The sequence below is a fragment of the Carassius gibelio genome, chromosome A6 (assembly GCF_023724105.1).
Source record: "Carassius gibelio isolate Cgi1373 ecotype wild population from Czech Republic chromosome A6, carGib1.2-hapl.c, whole genome shotgun sequence".
In the NCBI taxonomy this organism is placed as follows: domain Eukaryota; kingdom Metazoa; phylum Chordata; class Actinopteri; order Cypriniformes; family Cyprinidae; genus Carassius; species Carassius gibelio.
Genome location: NC_068376.1, coordinates 19,938,581 through 19,960,669, shown reverse-complemented (window position 1 = coordinate 19,960,669; position 22,089 = coordinate 19,938,581). Strand labels below are relative to the sequence as shown.

The 22,089-nt window shown below is 37.3% G+C and overlaps 1 protein-coding gene across 1 annotated transcript in view; it reads right to left on the bottom strand.

Annotated features, from left to right (window-relative positions):
• Nucleotides 1–16,887, bottom strand: part of LOC128015645 (phosphatidylinositol 3-kinase regulatory subunit gamma) — a 158,700-nt gene extending 141,813 nt beyond the window's left edge. Inside the window, exons 1-2 of the mRNA XM_052599675.1 lie at nucleotides 16,666–16,887; nucleotides 15,461–16,202 (exon numbers count right to left, since the gene is read on the bottom strand). Coding sequence (XP_052455635.1) covers nucleotides 15,461–15,785 — 325 coding nt within the window. The 5' untranslated portion in view covers nucleotides 15,786–16,202; nucleotides 16,666–16,887. The remainder of the gene's footprint in view (nucleotides 1–15,460; nucleotides 16,203–16,665) is intronic.
• Between the last annotated feature and the right edge of the window lie 5,202 nt (nucleotides 16,888–22,089).

The following is a 22,089-nucleotide window of genomic DNA, read 5'->3' as shown; positions in this document are numbered from 1 at the left end:
TGGGAAGTGTCTTTGAGAGCTTTAAAAGACAAGCAAGAGGAAAACAATATATGCAAAGGCACATCTGCAAATCTATTAAACCCTATTTTTGATTGGCAGCTGTTTTAAGTATTAATGTGCAAAAACAACATAACTGATCCTCACAGATGCCATGGGTTTAATATAACTCAATGGAGAACACACTGAAGTGACATGGACATGGATTAAAACCGACAGGACGTTTCGTGTTGATAGGCCAATGCCAGTTTATGGCACAGTCCAGATTTTGTAAAGGTTTATAGAGACTCTCCATGCATTCACTACACATTAATGTATGTATGCGGTAGAGTTACCTGGGGGCAAGCTGTAGGCTGTTGATCCATAGAGCTTATCAAAGCATGGAAGAAATGGTGAAGGGATGAGGAAGTTGTTTGAGGCCAAAGGGGACAAGGAGTGAGGATGGAGAGATGTGTGGCAGGTGAGCTACACAGAGATGTTTTAAAGGGCTTAAGCTATACTGTATATCTAAACACTGATGGGCTTGCAGCCATAAGTATACAAAGCCTCTCAAGACTTACCTGCACATTAATAAAACAGCATCCTTTTACCGTCTCATTTCTTAAGATGACATGAGCACCTGCTTTAACAAAGGGTTACAACTTTAATTTAATTCTAAACTATTATCAGAAACCATCAAAATGGTTAGAAAGCTTGGAAGAACAGTAATTAATTTCAATAGAAATATTTTGCATCACAAACATTTTTTTTTCAGTTTAATACATCCCTTAAAATAAAAAAAATAACAAATTATATATACAAAGTTTATAAAAAGGCCCAATCTGTGTATGTTACCCTTATTTATAAAAAGAAGAACAATATCAATCAATGATCTATTTAATTCTAACCTGATCCATTCAAAAAAAGTGCACCAGAGATAGAAAATACAGTTTCTGCTCAACAAGAACCAAAATGAGGAACATTTGGATTCAAATACCTATTATAAATGAATGTAATCTAATATAATAAGAGAATAAGAAAATGGCTCCAAGCCAAACAGCAATGAATGATGGCCATTTAGAATCCACAGAGCATTCTTTAGAATTCAAGGGCACATATTCCATGCAACTAAAGATGTATAGACAGACGTATTTTAATCACTTTTAAAGAGAACAGCTGTTCTTGTAATACAACAAAATGAATTGTGTTTGCAATCAATAGTGTCCTTGGATGTGATAAAATATGAATGTGTTGCACTGAATTCAGGTGAAAGAGGAGTATCAATAATACTTACAGAAATAAGAAGATTGATTTTTTTCAATAGCCCCTATAAGCTTAAATGACGGTTGAGATTATGAAGTGTGCGTGCCAAAGGTATATTAAGTATATGAGGGATTGTGTATGCTTGCGTAATGTGTGCAGCATCAGAAGGTGAGATGTGATCCAAAGGAAAGAGCTTTATTTGAAAATAAACCAATGGTAAATGTATGGCCTAATTCACATTAAAGACTTGATGAAAAAGGAAATAAAAATTTATAAATTCGATCAGATTGAAAGAGAAAACTACCAACTAATGTGTGCAATAATTCCATCTTGGTTTATTCAGAAGAATCCAACCTGTTCCACAGACAGAAAAGTGTTTCTTTATTTCCATTAATAGAACTCTTTGCTATCCATTAACAATGACAAAACCATACGGAGTAGGCCTCTTGGAAGACCTGAGAGCATCAAAGCATAACAAGGCATGACATCGTGCTGGGAGTGTGATGGAAGCCATAACACTTGCCTTCGTTTAATAGGCGAGTTTCCAGACACTTTGAGAACAAAAATCACCCTTCATCTATGAAGATGTGAGAGCCTTTTTTCTTTCCGCTGCACATATATCCTCATTCAGAGCGAGTACAGATGGATGAACGGATGAAAGTGACAGGAAATGTAACAGTTTAGTTAAGTGTTGTGATTCTTTCCTTTGAAGAACGTTGGGAGGGTTGGGAATGTGGGGGTGAAAACGAAGGTAACCACCAGACAAAGTGGGAATGATACAGAGTTTCTTTATCACTGTTCTTTTCTTCAGCAGGGAGACAATAATTGCCAATTAAAATAACAAACTGCAGTGCGAGTCAAAATGGGCTCATTCAACTAAGTCAAACAACATTAGGAAGACTCACTTATGGCAGCTATCTCCAACATGCAGGAGTGTAACACAATTTCCCACAGGTCATTGCATGGATTGGACAGTGTACTGACTTAAATCTGTTACTACAATGGAATTCATTTCTTTGCAGCACCAAATATGCTGTATGGAAGAAAGGTATAAAGAGGAAGGAGGAGCATGTGTTTAAATCCGAAATTAGGAAATGGGCACAAATTGCCTTTAATTGTAAAAGTGAAAACATATTTTTCAATGCTGGCAACCAGTTAATAATGTTATTTCTTTGTTCGGAATCGAAGGTCAAAGGTACAGGTTGTAGGGCCTGCCACTAGAGGGCGCACTAACAACACAATAACAATCGCGTGGTTTGATGACGCTAAGAAGGAGCGTGGAATGATGGGATTTTAATGCGAGTTCGACGATTTGCGTGAATAGATTACATACAAAGTCAATGCAAAGAAGCGTTCAGACTATGGATCAGACGCGTCATCGCGCGGGTCTAAAGACGCGATGCCCCGCGTTTGGCCTGTATGACCGATAATACTAATCTTGTTGATCGTTATAATAGCAATACGTTTTCTGTAAAGATGCAAATCAAAACAACTCACCTGTCGAATAAAACACAAGTGAGATCAGCATCTCTTTGTAGTTGGAGTTTGTCGCAAAGCTACTTCAACATTTGTCCACGACACTGTTGTCATGTGGTTTCTACATCATTAAAGGGGGTAACAAAGGGTAACTAACGTCGTTGACATGTGACTGCACTGCCCCGTGTCACTGTTTAGAATGGGGAAAAAAAAGACCTGCATACTGGTTTATAACATGAGTATATGATGACATAATGATAATAATAATGATGATAATAACATTATTACTCAATATTTTATTTAATTCTAACTAAATACTATTTGGAAACTTCAACAACATAATTTCTGTTCAAACAAAAATGAATCTAATAGTAGAATATAGAAATTAAACTAACCTCTGCATTGTGAAACGCAAGACAGACACAATTATTGAAAAAGAGCATGGTTCATAATTCGAAAAAGCAAAAGCAGCATACTGTTGATTTTATTTCATTATTATTTTTTGCTTTGTTTTTAATGTATACATTTTATTCTTTGCAAAAAAAATAAAACTAAAAATGCCATGAAGGCTCTTCACGACAAATGCGTGTACTCAACTAGCCTTCAAATAAACAATATCTCAATATAGCTCAATATCTACATCAAAACAACGAGTAAACAAAATGAACGTAGGCTTCATAGCATTAATGAGCATGATATGGATAACAAAAAATGAAAGCAAGAATAACAAAAAATGAAAGCAAGAGTAAAATGGTTGCTGTGGTAAAAAGAAGAGCAGAAGCAGGAAGAAAAATGTCCCAGGGCGGTTAAATCAAAGAGAAAGTGAAGGGGAGAGAGAAATAGAAAGAGGCCTGTGGAAGGAGAAACACCGCTTGGGTAATGTGTTGTGACCGTAATCAGCGGCTCCTGATCCGAGAGCTCTGTTTGAAAAGGAGAAAGCAGGTAAAACAAAAAGCATGTATGCAGTCGCTTCCATGTGGCTACATTTTTGCTTCTGCAGTCCTTCTCTTTTATGACATACTTAGAGATAGATCAGTATGTCCTCTCAGACTGGGATGGGAAAATGAAGATAAATAGTTGTTGTGGGCCTATATACCCCCATCTATAAATCACAATAAGAAACAAACATTAAGGCTAGTCTACCCAACGTGCATTAACGGAGAAGCAACAAATGTTATTTCCATTAAGTTATCCTTTTCAGACAATGCTTCATATTTTGCAGCATATCGCAACATCTATACGCACACTGTTGCAGCTTAATGTCGAAATAAATGCAGTCCTTGAAATTCTGTGGCAACATCAAGTATTGTCTGATCCAAACAAGCCAGTTTGCCAGGCCATGCTTCGGGTTGGCGTGTCTAGCAAAGCCCATGCTGTTTTGAGCAGGGAGTTTCCCTCAACGAGAGGTATGACCGATGCAGAGTTCCCTTAAAGGCCAATAAGAGGCTAAATGAAGGATAAGGTGGGGCCAGAACTCTGTATAACCCACAATGATGTGGTCCGTACTGGACCAAACTGTCCTTTCACGCAAGCCGCAAGTGTGTCTCTGAGCGCTGAGAACATTTCGCATTACCATAGCAGCCACTATTTACAATCATCAACAATCATCAGCACAAAACAAGATGAAACTAGGCATATCATCGTTGTCTAGCCAATATTAATCCCATTTTTTTGTGTTTATTGTCAAACAGAAAGAGAAAATTAAAAGGTACATCTTTGCACGGTGTCTACCCATACAGTCCAAAGTTTGCTTTGGCTTAAGGTTACATTCCATTGACCAAAAGTGACAGTAAAGACTGTCGCATGGGCACTAAATGTGAATGGATCACAAATGCCATATATTCTATCTATCTTTCATCAACATTTGACTTGATGTACTTTATATTTTAAAGGTTATATTAAAATAAAAGCTTTATATTAAAAACCTAAGGCAACTGTGATCAAAGACACACATCAAATGTTTTTGTCATATAATTAAGAAAGAAAAGAGAACAAAAAGGTCTTTCAATTCTGTTCCTTGTCAACAGGGAATAATAATCAGGAAGATGACTGCTGTGAACTTTTGTTAATTTCTGAGCTTGTTGGTTCAAATGCACCTACAGGGTCCAGAGAGAAAATCTGAGCTCAGACTAATGTCGCCTTAGCAGCGCAACAGCAGACAGACTTCAGAGGACTATTAGTGGTTTCCAGTGAGCAAATAAATTGGTGATTTAATAGTAGTGTGCTCTGTCAGCACCTTAATTTGGATGAGGACCACAAAAAGCCACAAAGAGATGATACAGTCATCAAATCCAGATTTTACTCTCTTTGTCCAAGAGCTGAGAACCAGGAGAGGAATGGAACATTTATCCAAGCCATGGATTTCAGGATTCAAGAAAAAAACAAAAAAATAAATCAACATTCACCTGAGAATAGAACAAATTAGCCTGGAGCAAAAGCTGGTGAAAAATAAATATATTTTGAAAAGGAGTTGTATAGACAAGAGACAGTTCCCATGCCATGTGAAGGGAGACGGAGCACACCGTCACTAATGCCTGACTTCAAACACCCCTCTGCCACGACGGGACATGAATAAATTTGATTGAAGTCTGTGATCAAACTGATTCTTTGATTTTTCTCAAGCAAAATGCTTCTGGCATGTTTAGATTCTCATGCAAAGACACATGTTTAAAAATATGTCAAACAGCATTCTGCTTCAATCTAATCTGGAGAGCAAATGAAACAACCATGACAAGTAAGAACTAGGTTGCCTTCAGGCAACCCATTGCTGTAGCACAGATCCCAACTAACTTTCAATGACAGTGTCAGTCTGAGATCAGGGATGTGTCCTCCAGTATTTGATGTTGAGAAGACAACGCCAATAGAGAATGATTCTTCAGCTAAATTCTCTGTTGTCAATGAGAAATGGGGTTTGCTTGTGTAAGAGTCTAATGGGGGTTACCCTGAATTAGCCTGGCGGTTGTTCAAGCAATTCAAATACTTTCTGTTTTTGTAAGGTTGGAGAAGAAAGCTCTTGCCCTCACATAAGTCTGTCTTTTTTTTTTTCAAAATCCAGTCAGCTCAGGACAGATGAGACGTTTTTTTAACAAACTTGCAGCAAGTAAAAGAAGAGCCAAATGAAGATTGGGCCAAGGTAAAAGAACACCACCTGTGTCAACACGGCTCTGTGGGTCATACAGTATTTACTGATGCTCCTGCTGTCACTAAAGAAACAGTTCACATTAATTCACAAAATAAAATCAAAAAGACCTATGAACCAATAAATCAACAAGAAAGCAGAAGTAAGTAGGCCATGGTTCTTTTGGCTCTGTGGCTAGAATGTATGAGAACACAAACATATGCACAAATGAAATGCAAAGAAAACAATTTTCAAGTCAGCAGAACCAGACTAAAAATACGTTCTGCCCTGTATTATCTTGGTCCTGTTCTGGTTAATATTTTCCCCGCATTTTCCCATTCTCACTTCATTTGACATCTTCATATGACCCATTTCATACTGGGAAAAATTAATTTAATTGAGAATTACTATAAGAGTGTCTGAATAATGCATGTCCAGCATATTGACAGGGAACTTCTGAACTGCTGTTTAAAGTACATAAAATCATATTTTATTCAGCAAGGAATCAATAAATCAATCAAAGCTGACAATCAGACATTGTCACATTGTTACCAAAAACAAGAGAGAAAAGAAATCTATTTAGTTGTAAACTCTACCATTAACTTGGATCACTTGGAGTTGTAGGAATATAGTAGGAAGAACTCACCTCTTGACCTCCAATGATGTTATTTGTTCTTCTTGGCTGGATTAATTCATTTCTCTGAATCAAATCTATTTAACCACAGCTAACATTGTTTTATGCTCCAACATCAACATTTATAGTGCTGGTGAATTGGGCTGTTTATTGAAAACTGTCTTGATTTTATTCATGGTATGAAAAAATAAAATTATATATATATATAGACACACACTTCCAACTGTATGTATGAAACTCTCTGAACACATGAAAAAGCATTTCACATCAACCACAGTTAAAGAACTCTAGCCCCTTGCTGTAAAGCCAAAGAAGGGCTCTATTCTCCAAAGCCCAACTGATAGTTGGCATACTGGGTATCTCAAACATAAGCAAACATGAAACAGCACTTCACCCACAATACCATGGCTCACAATAAAAGCATGCAATTCAAGGAATGTTGAAGCCGTAAAAGCTGCAGAGGCCAGCAACACTTAAGAATTTCAACCAAGATAAACCTTAAATTCTAACTGCAGCTCAGGCTTCTGATCTCTCCCTCAAAACACCTTTCACTCTCTCCAGAAACATCTGTGGCATTTTCGAGAATGGCCAAGATTAACTATCAGCCCCTGGCTCATTGCAACACTCTAATGTGGATCTGATAAAAGGAAAAGCTCTTAACAGAGCCTGGAGTGTCCAGTGAATTGGTCCTGCATCTTACATTTCTTGCAGCAAATTTTGCCATCCAGGCATGTGTCGGGAGTTTTAACCAATCTGCAGCCAATCTAATGCTAATAGAAATGCACATTCCAAACCACTACTCCACTCAAGTGGTTTGAAGTTATGTGCTGATGCTAGTAAAAGCCTGTGTGTTTGTAAAGCTCTATATTTAAGTGTTTCCTGCCGTTTGAGCTGATCACCTGAGGCCAATATACATATCAATAAAGTATGAATTTAACTGACTAAAAAAAGAAAATATCAACTATACCTTAATGGAAAATTTGTGTTCAAAAGTTTGGGGTCAACAAGATTTTTTTTTTTTTTCAAAATACATAAATAAATGCATTAAATTGAAATAAAGAATATTAAGCAGCACAACTTTTTTAACATTGATAACAATAAGAAACGTTTCTTGAGAACCAAATCATCTTATTAGAATGATACCTGAAAGGCAATTCAGCTTGACCATCACAGGAATACATCACATTTATATAAAAAGAAGATATTTATTTTAAATTGTGATCATTTTCACAATTGTACTGTTTTTACTGAATTTTTTATCAAAATAAATGCAGCCTTGGTGAGCCTAAGAAACCTCTTTCAAACAATGATAATAATATCTTACTAACCTCAAACATTTGAACAATAATGTACAGTGTGTCACTTGCAAAATAAAATAAATGCTTTTGTTGACAAAAAAAGACCCACACTTATTTATAAAAGGCAGCATACCAATAATTTTACCCTTGTGTATTTTACATCCTTGCGTATTATGTTGGTTAAATTTCACAGAGACAAACTTATCTAGAGCCTTTCATTCGCATTTAAAATGCACAGATGAAGGGGATATAAAATAAGGACATAAAAGGCATGAGTCTTTATGAGTGCTCATAAATAGCAGGAGAAAGTGCAATATTGAGAAGCAGTTTTAGCTGCTTTGGGCTTTTCTCTAGATTTCAGAAAACCACAGTCCAATCCCTAGCCACAGCATGGAAAGAAGGATAGAAACAGATTTATGGTGCATCGTTCTCCCAAGTGAAGGCAGTGTTTATCATCATCCCTGCTTCATGGAAAACAAGCGAGACAGAGAATACACAACAGCAGGATAAAATGGCAAACAAAGACTTGGCTTTCATCCACTTGGCATGGCACTGAGTGGGATGGTGGTGATGGATTTCAGAGAGATATGACTAAGGGGGTCTGCACCAGCCCTCGTTGTCATGCTTAAAGTTAAATCCGTCAAACGTCTGTTCAGAAATGCACATGGGACAAAGCGCTCTAATGCTGAACAGCTGCAAGAACAGGGATGCCTACCTGCACTGCAAATGGTTTGTAAAATGAAACATGTCATGCAAATGTAAAATGATTACATGCCTGTTTAAAGTTTTGGAAATGAAAAAATGTAAGCATGTGGGATTTTCTGTATGTTTCTTTGAATTTTGTTTAATTTACTCAATTAAATGTGGTGGCCTGGCCGTGTAAATTAAAATAGCTTTTACTAAACCACTGACATGACTGGCATCTTCCAGCCTTGTGAGAATGTACATGATTTTTAACACATACAATTTATCATTTCTTTAGGCTTAAAAATTGTTAAAGTGGGAAAAAAAAAGTTATGATAAGTTCACTTTATATTCTGCAGACACCAGATCTATTGTACTTCTTAACTTCTTAAGCAACTTTCCACAACCTTGCAGCACTCTAATAGTGTGGTTACATTAGCAAAATTTAATGGGCAAAAAAGTACATTCTCTAATGTTTAATGTCAACACTGAGTGATGTATGAAGTGCACAGCTCACAGACTGGTCACTTTTAAGCCAAGCAGCTTTCTGCTGGTAAACAGCCGTTACATAATTTGCTTGGAGAAATCTTTTGGCTCCACATGAAAATCCAGATCATGTGGATTCCTTTTGAAATCTCTGGATTTTGTCCAAAAATGTGATCACATCTTAATTCTTACCCTAATAATAGCATTGCAAGTTAAAACAATGTCCCACAATGTTAACTGACAAAAACAAAAACAAAAGAAATCAAAATTGAAATACCTTGCCTTTCCCACCAATCAAGTTATCATTTACCTCAGTGGCTACGGTTGTTCATGAATAGCAATCTTTTCATTACCTGCTGTCCTCGCAGCTACATGCCGTCTATTCACAGCTCATCTAATCTCTAGAAAATGACATTCGAAACACTGACTTCTCTCTGGCTAAGAGTCATAACAGGATACCCCCACCTCCATCCTTTACTGAAGGTATTGGGGCGATCCTTCTTCCAACTCAGTGATTCGTTTTTTTTGTTTTTTTTTTGACATGTGTGTGTTATATCTTTCACTTCGATGTTATAAGTTGCACTGAGTAAATACAGCTGGATAAAGCAAAAACTGAGTTCATCTTCATTTCAGGCTGCAAAGCAACAGAATTTTATTATTTTAAAGGAGGTGATTATTTTCTACTGTTTGTATTATATACCTGCTTTTAAAAAATGGCTTTCAGTTTTAATGTGCTTTGGCCAAGTTTACCTATGTTACACAGGGCCAAATAGTTCACAAATTATGCTATAAAACTACAAAGTCCTAATCAGAGTTGAAAAAGCTTAAGTTTTTTTGAAATAACGTGAAACTGAGTGGAGCAAAGAAATATGGGAGCCAGCAAGTGTTCTGCCAAAGCCTTGGCCGTGTCTGAAACTCCCTCTCACATGGGAGCATGAAGCACTACACGAGGGCAAATCAAGTAAAGTTGCGGGAGCCAGAAGCCATAAATCAAGATTGTAAAACTGTGTCTTAAACATGGGGTTATTTTGCAGTACGACCATCAGTGCCAGCATTTTCACTTTGCTATCTTTCATGGCATACCCAACAACTGCACTGCTCTGTTTGATATTTTTACACAATAGGGCAGTCAATTATATTCTTGTCAAAACAGCCATGCAATGCATGTTGCTTGGGTGTATTCTTCCATGGCTATTTAGTTAAAAAACATTACACAAAACTGTTGTGGCTTAGAAAACCTTCATCAACATTCACCAAGGCTTTCTAAGGCATTTGTTTGTGGAAAGTTTATTAAGTCTTTTAATTCATATTTGAATCTGAAGGCCTTGGGCTATGATTTTACAACTAAACTGAATGCAGTCAGTTTTATATACACATTTTTTTTTTTTTGTAGTTAATGTATTCAGTAATATATTCAAATTATTTTAACACAGATAAAAAAACTATGGGTTCCTCAAGTGACTTGTCTTCTAACTTGGCAGTTATTGCTTTTATTACTGGTTCAAAAAAAAAGAAAGAAAAAAAAACTTTCCTTTTGAACTTTCTGTACATCAAAGAATCCTTAGGCATCACAAATGTTTTCAACACTGATAAGGAGAAATATTACTTGAGCACAAAATCAGTATATTAGAGTGATTTCTGAAAGATCATGTAAGACTTAAACAAGATGTATCAAAAGAAAACGGTTATTATTAGTATTATTTATTTTTTTAATCAAAAATAGTATTGTTGTTACTGTAATTCAGATAAATGCAGGTGAGCATAAGAGACTTCTTTTAAAAGCATTTAAAAAATCTGACCAACCCCATAAGCAATTATTTCTTGAATACCACGCATAAAACACCCCTTACTACCTTAAGTATATCACTGAAATCAACAGATCATAAGGAATAACACCTGTTTCTGTGACAGCGCAAGAACCTATGATCAGCAAAAAAAAAAAAAAAAAAAATTGGATTTGCCCATGTTAACATTAAAACTGTAAATAAATTGTGACAGCCATAATTTCCAGGCCTGGTATCAATGATGAGGTTATTTTGAATGCAGAATTATTATTATTTTTTTTTTTGTCCTCAGTATATACTCTATGGAGAACTGCACTCTCTGGCATTGCTCATTAACTCATTAAGCCTAGCTGCGAATACAGCCATGATGCCTGACCTGCATGTCTGAAAAATTGATCCCAGAAAGAGCTGCTCATGCTCCTTCATGAGTCCTTCCTAAAATCATCATCCCACTTAGCAGCTCTCTGACTCATCTATTAACATGTCACTGTGTGCTTGATCAGAGTGACACCAAAAGTGGCTATTCCTCATCAACCATACAACTACACAAGGCCTTTGAGAAATGAGAGTCAAGTAATCAGGCATCAGTTTTCAAAGGAGATGGATCTCAAGTCGATAACAAGGAAAATGGTGAAAGTGAAGACTGCAGGCTTTGACTGACACTTTAACAGTGCTGGTGGGCAGCTAATAAGTTGATCTTTGCCTCGTAGTTGCCTTTGAACATGTCAGTTTAATCATAGTGGGGAAAAAGACAAAGAGAGAAAGCAGCTGTGGAGTGCATCATCTCCACACAGAAAATCTGCTTGCCCAACATCTGACAGCCAATTGTTTGTCCAGGAAACATGACGCATAGCTTATAGTTCTATTGTGCATGTAAATGTTGCTGTGACATATTGTACAATTGCTGCACAAATAGCATACATGAAATTACCTATAGCAGATCTATACTAGTGGAACTGGGGGAGATGGAGGGTTTCTGCAAGACTTTATTTCAGCAAACGCAGAACCAAACAATTGAAATGTTAAAGGGGGGGTGAAATGCTATTTCATGCATACTGAGTTTTTTTACACTGTTAAAGAGTTGGATTCCCATGCTAAACATGGACAAAGTTTCAAAAATTAAGTTGTACGTTTGAAGGAGTATTTCTGTTCCAAAAATACTCCTTCCGGTTTGTCACAAGTTTCGGAAAGTTTTTTTCGAGTATGGTTCTGTGTGACGTTAGATGGAGCGGAATTTCCTTATATGGGTCCTAAGGGCACTTATCCCGGAAGAGCGTGCGCTCCTTGTTTAGCACAGCACTGAGAGCACAGACATTTCACTGATCAGAGCGTTTCAATGATCAGAGCGAGAGCATCTCGAAATGTCACAAAAGAAGTGTGTTTTTGGTTGCCAGGGCAAGACAACCCTACACCGATTACCAAAAAACAGCATTAAGGGACCAGTGGATGGAGTTTATTTTTACAGAGCATCAACGGAGTTGTGCAAGTGTTTGTGTTTGTTCCCTGCATTTCGAAGATGCTTGTTTTACAAACAAGGCCCAGTTTGACGATGGATTTGCTTATCGTTTATTTCTTAAGGATGATGCAATCCCAACGAAAAAGGGTCACGATCGTGTGTTGGAACCGCAGGCGGTGAGTAAAACTGCTTAAAATATCTCTGCCTCCTTGTTAGTGCGTCTCTTCCCATGCCGGAGACCCGGGTTCGAGCTCCGCTCAGAGCGAGTCGTTGCTGCTGCTGCTCTCGTTCAGTTTCAGCCTCTGGATCTGAGTCTGGATCATAAATATACGCTGAATCTGACTGTTAGCCATGGTTTGTTTTGGTTGTTTTTTTCCCTCACGGTAATGTCACAGCTTCCAAACGCTTTTAACGCAAAAGCCTACTGGCGCTCATGATTCTTTAGCTCCGCCCATACGTCACACCTCCAGCCGGTCGTGTTTTTCCGGGAAAAACCGGTACAGACTATCTTTTCTTATGAATATAATAAAACTAAAGACTTTTTGGAGTTATGAAGGATGCAGTACTACTCTATAGGTACTCAAGATTAACAGGATATTGAGTGAAAACGAGCATTTCACCCCCCCTTTAAGCAAGAAAGCTTATAGGCTGAAGACGAAACAGAGACCAATCAGCTTGAGCCATAAAGTGACGATGTGATAGCTAGTAAATGGCATTAAGGACCTATTTGCCTGCATCATCTAGCAGTGTTTCTCAATTCCAATCCATGTGTACCACCACCAGTGTTGGGCAAGTTACTTTTAAAAAGTAATTAGTTACAGTTACTAGTTACTTCTTCCAAAAAGTAACTAAATTAGTAACTCAGTTACAAATTTTAAAAGTAACTAGTTACTTAAGAAAGTAACTATTGCGTTACTTTCAAGTAAAATTAAATGTTAAATGCTCAAATGTGACCCCACCTCTACCCCTCTTTAAAGGAACTTAAAATACATGTGCATGTTCAATTATTTATGATAAATCTGAATATTATAATGAAATGGACACTTAATACAATACATTATTAACAGAAACATGAAACATTGTACACACATCTAAAAAAAAAGTTGCTGTGGGACAAAGTGAGACTAGCCTCCAATCAAATGGCATGTATGTAGATATTATGTTTATATAGTGGATCAATGCAAATAACACGATAGATTTTTGGGAACTTTTGGTATTTCCTTTTATTGTTTCTTTAATTTCTTGAAGGAAAAAGTAATGTATATACTTCCATTTAGAGAAGGCTACTTTTGGATTATTTGGGCTCGTCGCCATACCTGTCTCTCGTTGACTGACTGGCTTGTGTTGTTCGTTGTGTGTCCTGTCCTGTCCGACTATGCGTTATGATGGGTTGTTCGCAATTCATGAGCGTTAGTGATGATGGGTCGTTCGCGAATGAGCGTTAGTGATGATGGATCGACTCGTTCGCGAATGAGCTTTTGATGAGTCGTTCGCGATTCGCGAATGAGCCGACTCTAAGAGACGGCTCTTTTAGTTGAACTTCGGGAGCTGGCTCGCATATCTGAAGAGCCAACTCTATTTTTTCAAATTTAGCCTATAGAAATTAAATAATTATAATAAAAATTGAAATATTATAGTCAAAGTCATTTAAAGAGCCGTTTGTGAGACAAAGAGCCGGCTCTTTTCAGTGAGCGGAGTCAAAAGAGCCGAATTCCCATCACTACTATGCGTGCTTTCGAACACCCGCCCAACTCTACCTCTGATTGGCTTACAATGAAATTTTACTCTACCTCAGCCAATCGTCAGCATTTATGCGCTTGTCTCGTGCTCTGCCCACTAACCAAGGAAGAACAATAAAAAAAAGTATTTGCCTCCCGCTCAGAGATGTAGTTGGTCTGATGAAAAAAAAAAAAAAAACAGCTTCATCATCAGTTATAGTAACGCGCCGCATTTTTTGGCAGTAACGGTAACGGCGTTATTAAGATGAGAAGAGTAATCAATTAGATTACTCGTTACTGGAAAAAGTAATGCCGTTAGTAACGCCGTTATTTATAACGCCATTATTCCCATCACTGACCACCACTATAAAATAATAATCCAAAATTGAAAACTGAAGAGAATGGACTGCAGTGTCGGGAACATGCAATTCATTATTATGTAATTTTAATATTCAAAACAGAGGCCATGGAGATTGACAATGTACAGGTACTCATATTCATTGCAGAGCCCTTAATAATTTGACATGCTTAAAATGTTGTATAACTACATTCTGCAAGTGGATCAACAACTCTTCCAACTTTTAAATATATGAAAGTCTGTCTTATATACAAATAATACATCAGTGTAAAAAGTTCAAAGTCTATGGCACAGTTCTGAACTGGTGTCCCATATTCACTGTTCCAAAACTTCCATTCTGCAGTGCCTGATTAATAAATACATAAATACCTAAATAAGGTCCATTTGATCAATTCTGTCAAATTGACAATTTGCTAGGCTCATAAAACTCTCTATAATCATGTTCGCAAATGTTTCGTCAGTGTTCCATAAGGATCCCTTGGCACAGAGTGAGTCTGATGATTGGCTAAATGTCAGCCATCTAATGCACCAGTGATCAATTATTCAACAGAACTGCATGATTTTGCCTCTCCTGACACTAAAGAATGGCTTTGCTATGCTGTTTATCACCAACTCTGTGTCTTGGCTGAAACAAAGGAACTCAATAAACCACTAAAAGAGGATCTACAGTGAATAAAACACATAAATAGTTTAAATGCAACCTAAACCTTCACCATAAAAGAGACATGCACCCTAGACAGTAAGAGAGAAGAGCACTTTTGGAACATCCAGAGTTGGCTCTCTGACCCAGTTAGCATATGAACAGACTGTACCACAGTCAGAAACATAGGGGCAACGCAGGCCCCATTAAGAGCTTAACAACATTTTAAATATAATTTTGGCTTTAAATTAGCCATTTTTGCAAGCACTTATTTCTTATCTCTTTCTTAAAGATATTCACAAATCCTTGACAGATCTCTATTTTCAGCACTGGAACTTATGTAAGTAGCGGGAGCTGAAGTCTGTGATTTCCAAACAATGTCCTCAAATTTAAAGTGAAGCATTTTATCTCAGGGTTGTACTGCCTAACCCAAATGTGGGGAGAAGATAATTAGCCATCTTGCTCTGAAGATTGAGGGTGTACGATTATGGATGCCACAGAGATTTTTTTCATTCACATATATATATATTACATAAAGCACGTTAAATACACATAATAGTTACACTCACCTTCTGAAGCAGAGGCTCCTGGGGGCTGGGGCCCTACAGGTGTTGGCGGTACAGGTCTTGGCCAAGGCTTCCCTGAAGTAAGGCCCATCCTCACGACCCCAACATACTCCACAAAGGTGCCGGGGAAGTTGCCCTTCTCCTTAGTGCATTCATTGGTGCCATGCAGCCAGCCCTTTGGGCACTTCTCATCACCCTCCTGGTAATCGGATGTCAGCAGTGCCATCTTACTGACCGTGAGAAGATCTCCAGGCTGCAGGGAGATATCGTCACCCCGCTCCTGCTTGTACTCGAACAGTGCACGGTACTGGAAACTGTCAGAGCTCATGATTTTTTCTTTACATAAGCTTCGTGGCTTTACTGTGTTTGATGCTTGTTTTTAAATTGACCTGGATATAAGTCCTTGGTTTAAATCCTGAGTGCAAACTCACTTGTAAAGTCCGTGGGTTATATCCTGAGAGCTCACTGACATTCTTGCAAGGGTTAAAACTCCAACAGTAGGCTACCATGTGTTGGGCAGAGGCCGTTATTGTGCAGTTACAGATTTGGTCCATGCATAAAAAGCACAAATTTATTTGAAACAGATTCTAGCAGTCTGTGGCAAGACACAAAACAGGGTCAGAGAATGCAAAACCAGCCCCATGAAGCGAGGGATGAACAGACGGATGAGGGACGGTAGCACAAGTTTGGGCACACAGTGACCTGGATTCGGGACGATGGTCTTTTCTGCAGTGCTAGCACTAGTCTACATATAGAAATAAAACATTTATTGAAGTAACCGCTCAGTCCATTAGCAGGTGTGGTCAGAAAGATATTAACGTGCATTGCCAGACTATGTATCAAATGCCAGACCAAGAGCCTTGTTCATCTCGTTGATAAAGACCTTAGAAAATGAAAAGCTTTCATTTTACAGTTAGTTTCACAAATTCTTACTAACATCAACTTAAATTACAATCCTCTCATTAAAAAAAGCTAATTTTGCATTTCAATAAAATTAATACCTGGATTACTGGATTGTAGCTAATATGCAAAAGCATTGTGCTGCATGCATAGCATCAAATCAACTGTGTGTCAATCAGTCGCTGAGCAATGCAATGGAAAAGGACATACAGCCTACATGTCTGACTTGCAGCGCGTGACTGGGACAGTGTCAACTTGTGTACAGCGTGCAGAAACTCGACTCGCGTGATATTGCTACTATATCTTACCTCCTGTCGCACTTCCCCAAACCGCTCAAAATACAAGATGCACGTAGTCCAATGCAGGAGGAACAAGATAGCATTATATGGTCTGTTTAGTTAAAGCATGAGTTTAAAATATTTTCCCAAATAACCTGCGTGGCTGAAGTCAGACATCCAGCCAGACTAGTGCTGTAGTACGGTTCAGCCCGAGCGACGTCAGAGACCACGCCTCCGCTGTCTGCTTATCGTACTGTGGGACAAAGTTGGGAACTCGGATGTCCTTGTAGCGGTCAGGATATGAAGAACGCACTGCAGCGTGAAAATGTTGCGTCGTACTTTTTTCATCTGCCTAAACACATTCCCACAAGTTATATAATGCACGTCTGACGTGTGCAGATCACGTTAAAGGCATACATCAGAATATTCTTTAAAAAAAATAATTTTATTTATTTAAATACATGTATTTTTGTGAAAAGGTTTTTTTTTTGGGGGGGGGGGGGGGGGGTTAAGGTGTATCAAGCAAAATGTATTTCTTTATGATTGATTTAATCACTTGACATTTCAAGAGTCATTAAATGTAAATATTCTGTTAAAGATTTATAAAAAATGTGTGAAACCAGCATGAACACAAATGCTGTTTGAAGCAATTAAATTCACAAATGACTCGATTTGTAAAAGATTTCACCTTTTCATCATCTCTGCCATTCCTATTTGTCACTGAACCTTAATATAACATTATAAATAATGTGAAAAATGGTATAGTTTCTAAACAGTAAATTATCTATCATCAGTTAACCTATAAGATAATTAACATTAAACGGTTCATAGGCTTACTGTAATTTGTTTTTAATGCTGTTCGACATGCTAAATCATTTATCACATTCACTACATATTCAAGTATTTGAAATTTTAAATATTAAAGGCTCTAATACAGTAGAAAACATCAAGCTTATTAATATTAGTAATCATTGCTTCTGCAAGTTAAGATTCAATTCCTCAAATCACTATAGGAAACAACAATATCATGTTTTTAAATTAGCTTTTATAGAGGTGATAATTGATGAGATTTTCATTTCTTGTATTCAAAGCTTACCCAGAGCAAGATTATTGTTATTATGAACTTAATCTGAAATGGAAATGGAATATATATTTAATGTGAGGAGCCTAAGGTCCTAATGGCCATCCATTAAATTAGCACATAATCTCCTATATCTACAGTATCTAATTGTTTAATTGCTCACCTCTCTTCATTGCAGTCACTGGAGTAACTTGTCATTGTCTACCCTCGGTGCCTGGTACAATATTTTTTCATTTTGTGCCTTTGAATAATATAGGTAATTTCGTACGCCACAAGGTTGAATGTGTAAATCTGATACAAAAGACACCTAAGCTCAGTGCATGAAAATATAATATAAACACTAAGACATTACGCAAATCAATTTGTGGTGCAGAAAGATAAAAAATAATCAAGATAAAGCATGCATTTGGGCATGAATGCATAAACACAGTCTCTGGCACATGCTTTGATGCATACTGAGATGGTACACAGGTTATATGACCATTTATTATTATTATTAGTATCCTCTTGAGTCAGTGGCAAATCAGAAGAAGAAAAATAATCACATGATGAAAAAAGCAGTTCTGAACCTAACTGGCAAGAGGTCTCTTAAATGAACCTGGGTAATGACAGTTTGCATAAAGACAGACACAGATTGTTTAGTTCTGCTATTAGCGTTTTTGCATTAACCTTCACAGCATCTAAAGCCTGAGATGCCCTCTTCAGCAAATCCTCAGCACTCAGAGACATGAAGCTCCATTTCCCTTTTTAATCAGTGACAGCTGAGCTGAGAAGGTAATAAAGGTCTCCAGTCAGCAATTTGGCTGTCCTTTGGTCCAGCTGCTTGTCTCCACAAAATTTCAAGCACCAGAATTAACTTTTTCTTTTTATACTGTAAGGGAAATTGATTGAATCAAACAACTCAAATAATATTTGAACAATATAATTTATTTATTCAGGGTCATATCTAATCATTTACATTTTAGACACACTGCAGCCATTTATTTTGTTTATTTTAGCTCATACTGATTTAGTATTAAAAATGGAAAGCAGAAAATTCCATATTTTACATTTTAAACACAATGTGGCCATTTATTTTATTTATTTAGCTGTTGAGGCCTGTTCACACCAAAAACAATAACTATACCGGTGTCCACACCAACACATCATTTTGTTATGTTTATTATAAGCACACACCTGCAGTTGCCCTATGTTATCTGCCACCTTAAATGCTTGAATTCTTTAAAGCAGGATGGATTCTGATTGGCTGTTGATGTTTTTATTGTTTATCAGCTGGAGAAAATTGTTCTGAAATGCATTCCAAGAATATCGTTTCTCTGTGTCATTATTGTTATAGCTGTGGTGTGGACTATTTTTATAGAATTAGAACAATTTTTAAAACTTTATCATTATTGTTATAGTTATTGTCCTTTGTGCGATAGGGCCTAAACATATTGTTTTAGTATTAAAGATGAAAATGATTCCCTCTAAAACTGTTAATTGTTTAGAAAATTTGAAAAATTCCAAGCTTTAAACAATCACAACAGTGTCAGTAGAGATGTGTTACATTGTCTTCCAACATTCCAACAAAGAGAGACAAAGAGAGGGAGAAATATTTGCATTGCAAATAATGCAAATACTGATACACACCATGCCCAATGTTTTTTTTTTTTTTTTTTTTAAACACAAACCTTTTCATTTATCAAACCCACCAACATTGAACCTACTCATCCAGCCACATTTATGAATCCAATGACTGAAAAAGACAATATGAAAAGTTTGGATTACTTAGAAATCCTCTACCCACAGTAATAAAACGACCTACTTCAGTTGGGTAAAAAGATGTGGTCTCTATATTGGCAATGTAGATGATACATTCAGTTGTCTTTTTATGTCTGTACTGCCAATATAAATGCATATACATCCAGGGCAACTGCTGGATCTCATAGTCTATAATGACAACCAGTGCAGGCCCTGAAGCCCTGAGGGTTGAAGCTTGCCTGAACAGCCCCATATACTGCCCCCTCAAGTCGACATATGGGAGATATATTGCACAGATCAGAGGTCAGTAGCATTCTGGTGCCCCATGGTTACTATAAGACAAGTATTGTGAGATTGACACAGTCATATGTTCAGCAGAAGGTAATACTGGTATTATGTTGGGAATGTCATTTAGATAAAATTACTTTAGGGAATGTTTGTTTCGCTTATCACATGAAAACATGTGTCTTCAAGTGTAGGTGATGGAAGAAAAGTCACTGTAGTGTGTAATAGAAGCACAAGCAGATTTTAGGGATCATTTTCAGGAGGTGGCAATCAAGTAAAGAGGCTTAACCCATGTTCTGTATCAACAGATGATCAGGTAAGAGCAGTCTATAGGTAGACGTTGACATTTATAAGCATAAGAATATTGAAAATGCGATATACAGTATGTAGCTAAACGTTCAGCTTGTTGGGATTCAGGGCAAGGTCTCCAGACAGCTAGGTATCTGAATGTGAGATAATATTTATAGGCTACTGATACTGACATAAGTTGCTCTATGAGGGTTAGTGTGTTGCAAACCAGTGAGATGATACATCATATATCTGCAGTGCACACATGGTTTCAGAATAATATCCTAAATTGTAATACTTTGAATCAGCTGCTTTATTATAATAACTACACTAAGAAAAATTTGTAAAAATATGACCCAGTATACTGTTAATTCCATATTTTACCCGTATTTTGAATATGTTGATTATGTATTTTGAATGTGGTGTATTTTAGGGTTCCGTAAATTTAACGGAAAATGTACTGGTAAATATCAGCCAGGACATTATCAGTTTTTCTACAGATTTTTTCTTACAGTGTAATCCCTTATATACATTTAAGGTTTTATTCTCCAAGTTTAAATTTAAGTCGTGACATTTGCCAAGTATAGCAACCCATACTCGGAATTGGTGCTCTGCATTTAACCCATCCAAGTGCACACACATAGGAGGGAGCAGGGAACACACACACACACACCCATGAACACAGACCCAGACCAGTGGGCAACTATTTTTTCCAGCGCCCGGGGAGCAATTGTGTGAGGTCAGTGCCTTGCTTAAAGGCACTTCATCCATGGGTATTGAGGGTGGAAGAGAGCGCTGTTCATTTTCTCCCTCCACCTACAACTCCTGCCGGCACCTGCGACCTTCAGGTTACAAGTCCACCTTTCTAACCATTAGGCCACAGCTGCCCCTAGTCAGTCAATAACAGTTAATAACATCAAATGTCATCTCTTATGCACCAAACGCATCATATTGAACAATCATATTTGAGAGCTGTATATAGTTTAAAATAAAATAAAATAAAGGCAGTCATAAAGGTTTTTAACAGCATGAGGTATTTTCGAGTGAAATATTCCTTTAACTAGGCATGTACAGTAGGTATGTTTGTGCATGCATAAAATAGGATCCAGGAGCACCTTACCTCTTAAAAAGGAAATGTTTAGAGGGGTGGGTCGAAGGACAAACACATTAGACTTGAGGACAGGGTGACTGTAAAAAATGACAAAAAAAGCACTGAAGAGGGGTCACCTTCTGCCTGCAGCATCACTTGAGCTGTTACTCAACCAAAATAAACATTATAAGGTGTAGTGAAATGAAAGTAAAGCCACAGAAAGAGAAGGAAGGCTGCTGCCATGGCCACCACAGGGATGAGTGAATGAGAGAGGACGGCCATGAATGGGGTGGGAAAAAGGGGTGCAGAGAAAGCCATGACAAAATAGGTTTCTGAAACCGTAGGGGTCAAGGTTCGGCTGTTTAGGATGGCCCGCTTAACCCCTGCTGGTTGATGTTGGAACTCTGTGTTTAGAATTCTAGAATTTTTTAATATATATATATATATATATATATATATATATATATATATATATATATATATATATATATATATATATATATATATATTTTGCAAAATGCATGCTAATATTCAATTATATTACGTTAGATGGCAGATGTAGATTTCTCCAGACACTATGTCCAACAAGAGTAAACTTACTAACTGACACATTCCAAAAAAGCCCAAACAAAGCTTCAACTCCAACTTTCTGCCTAATCTAATAATAGACTTGTCTTTATGTTTTGCTTATCTCTATGGAGCATAAGAAGTTTAACCTCACCACTTTCTAAGGTCAGTTTTATCATCACATGTTGAGCATATGTGCTCTCAGTGTGGGAGAGAGGCCAGACAGGATTCGTCTGGCGCTGAGAGAACCGAAGGGCTTTGAGTCAACACCATGACCTAGTAAATGTGCTCATCACAACACACGGTTCCTCACCAGCTGAAAACAGGACTGTTGATTGGACCATCAACACTCATTTTCATTGTTCCCGTTATTCCCTGAGACCATCATCAAATTATTATGTTA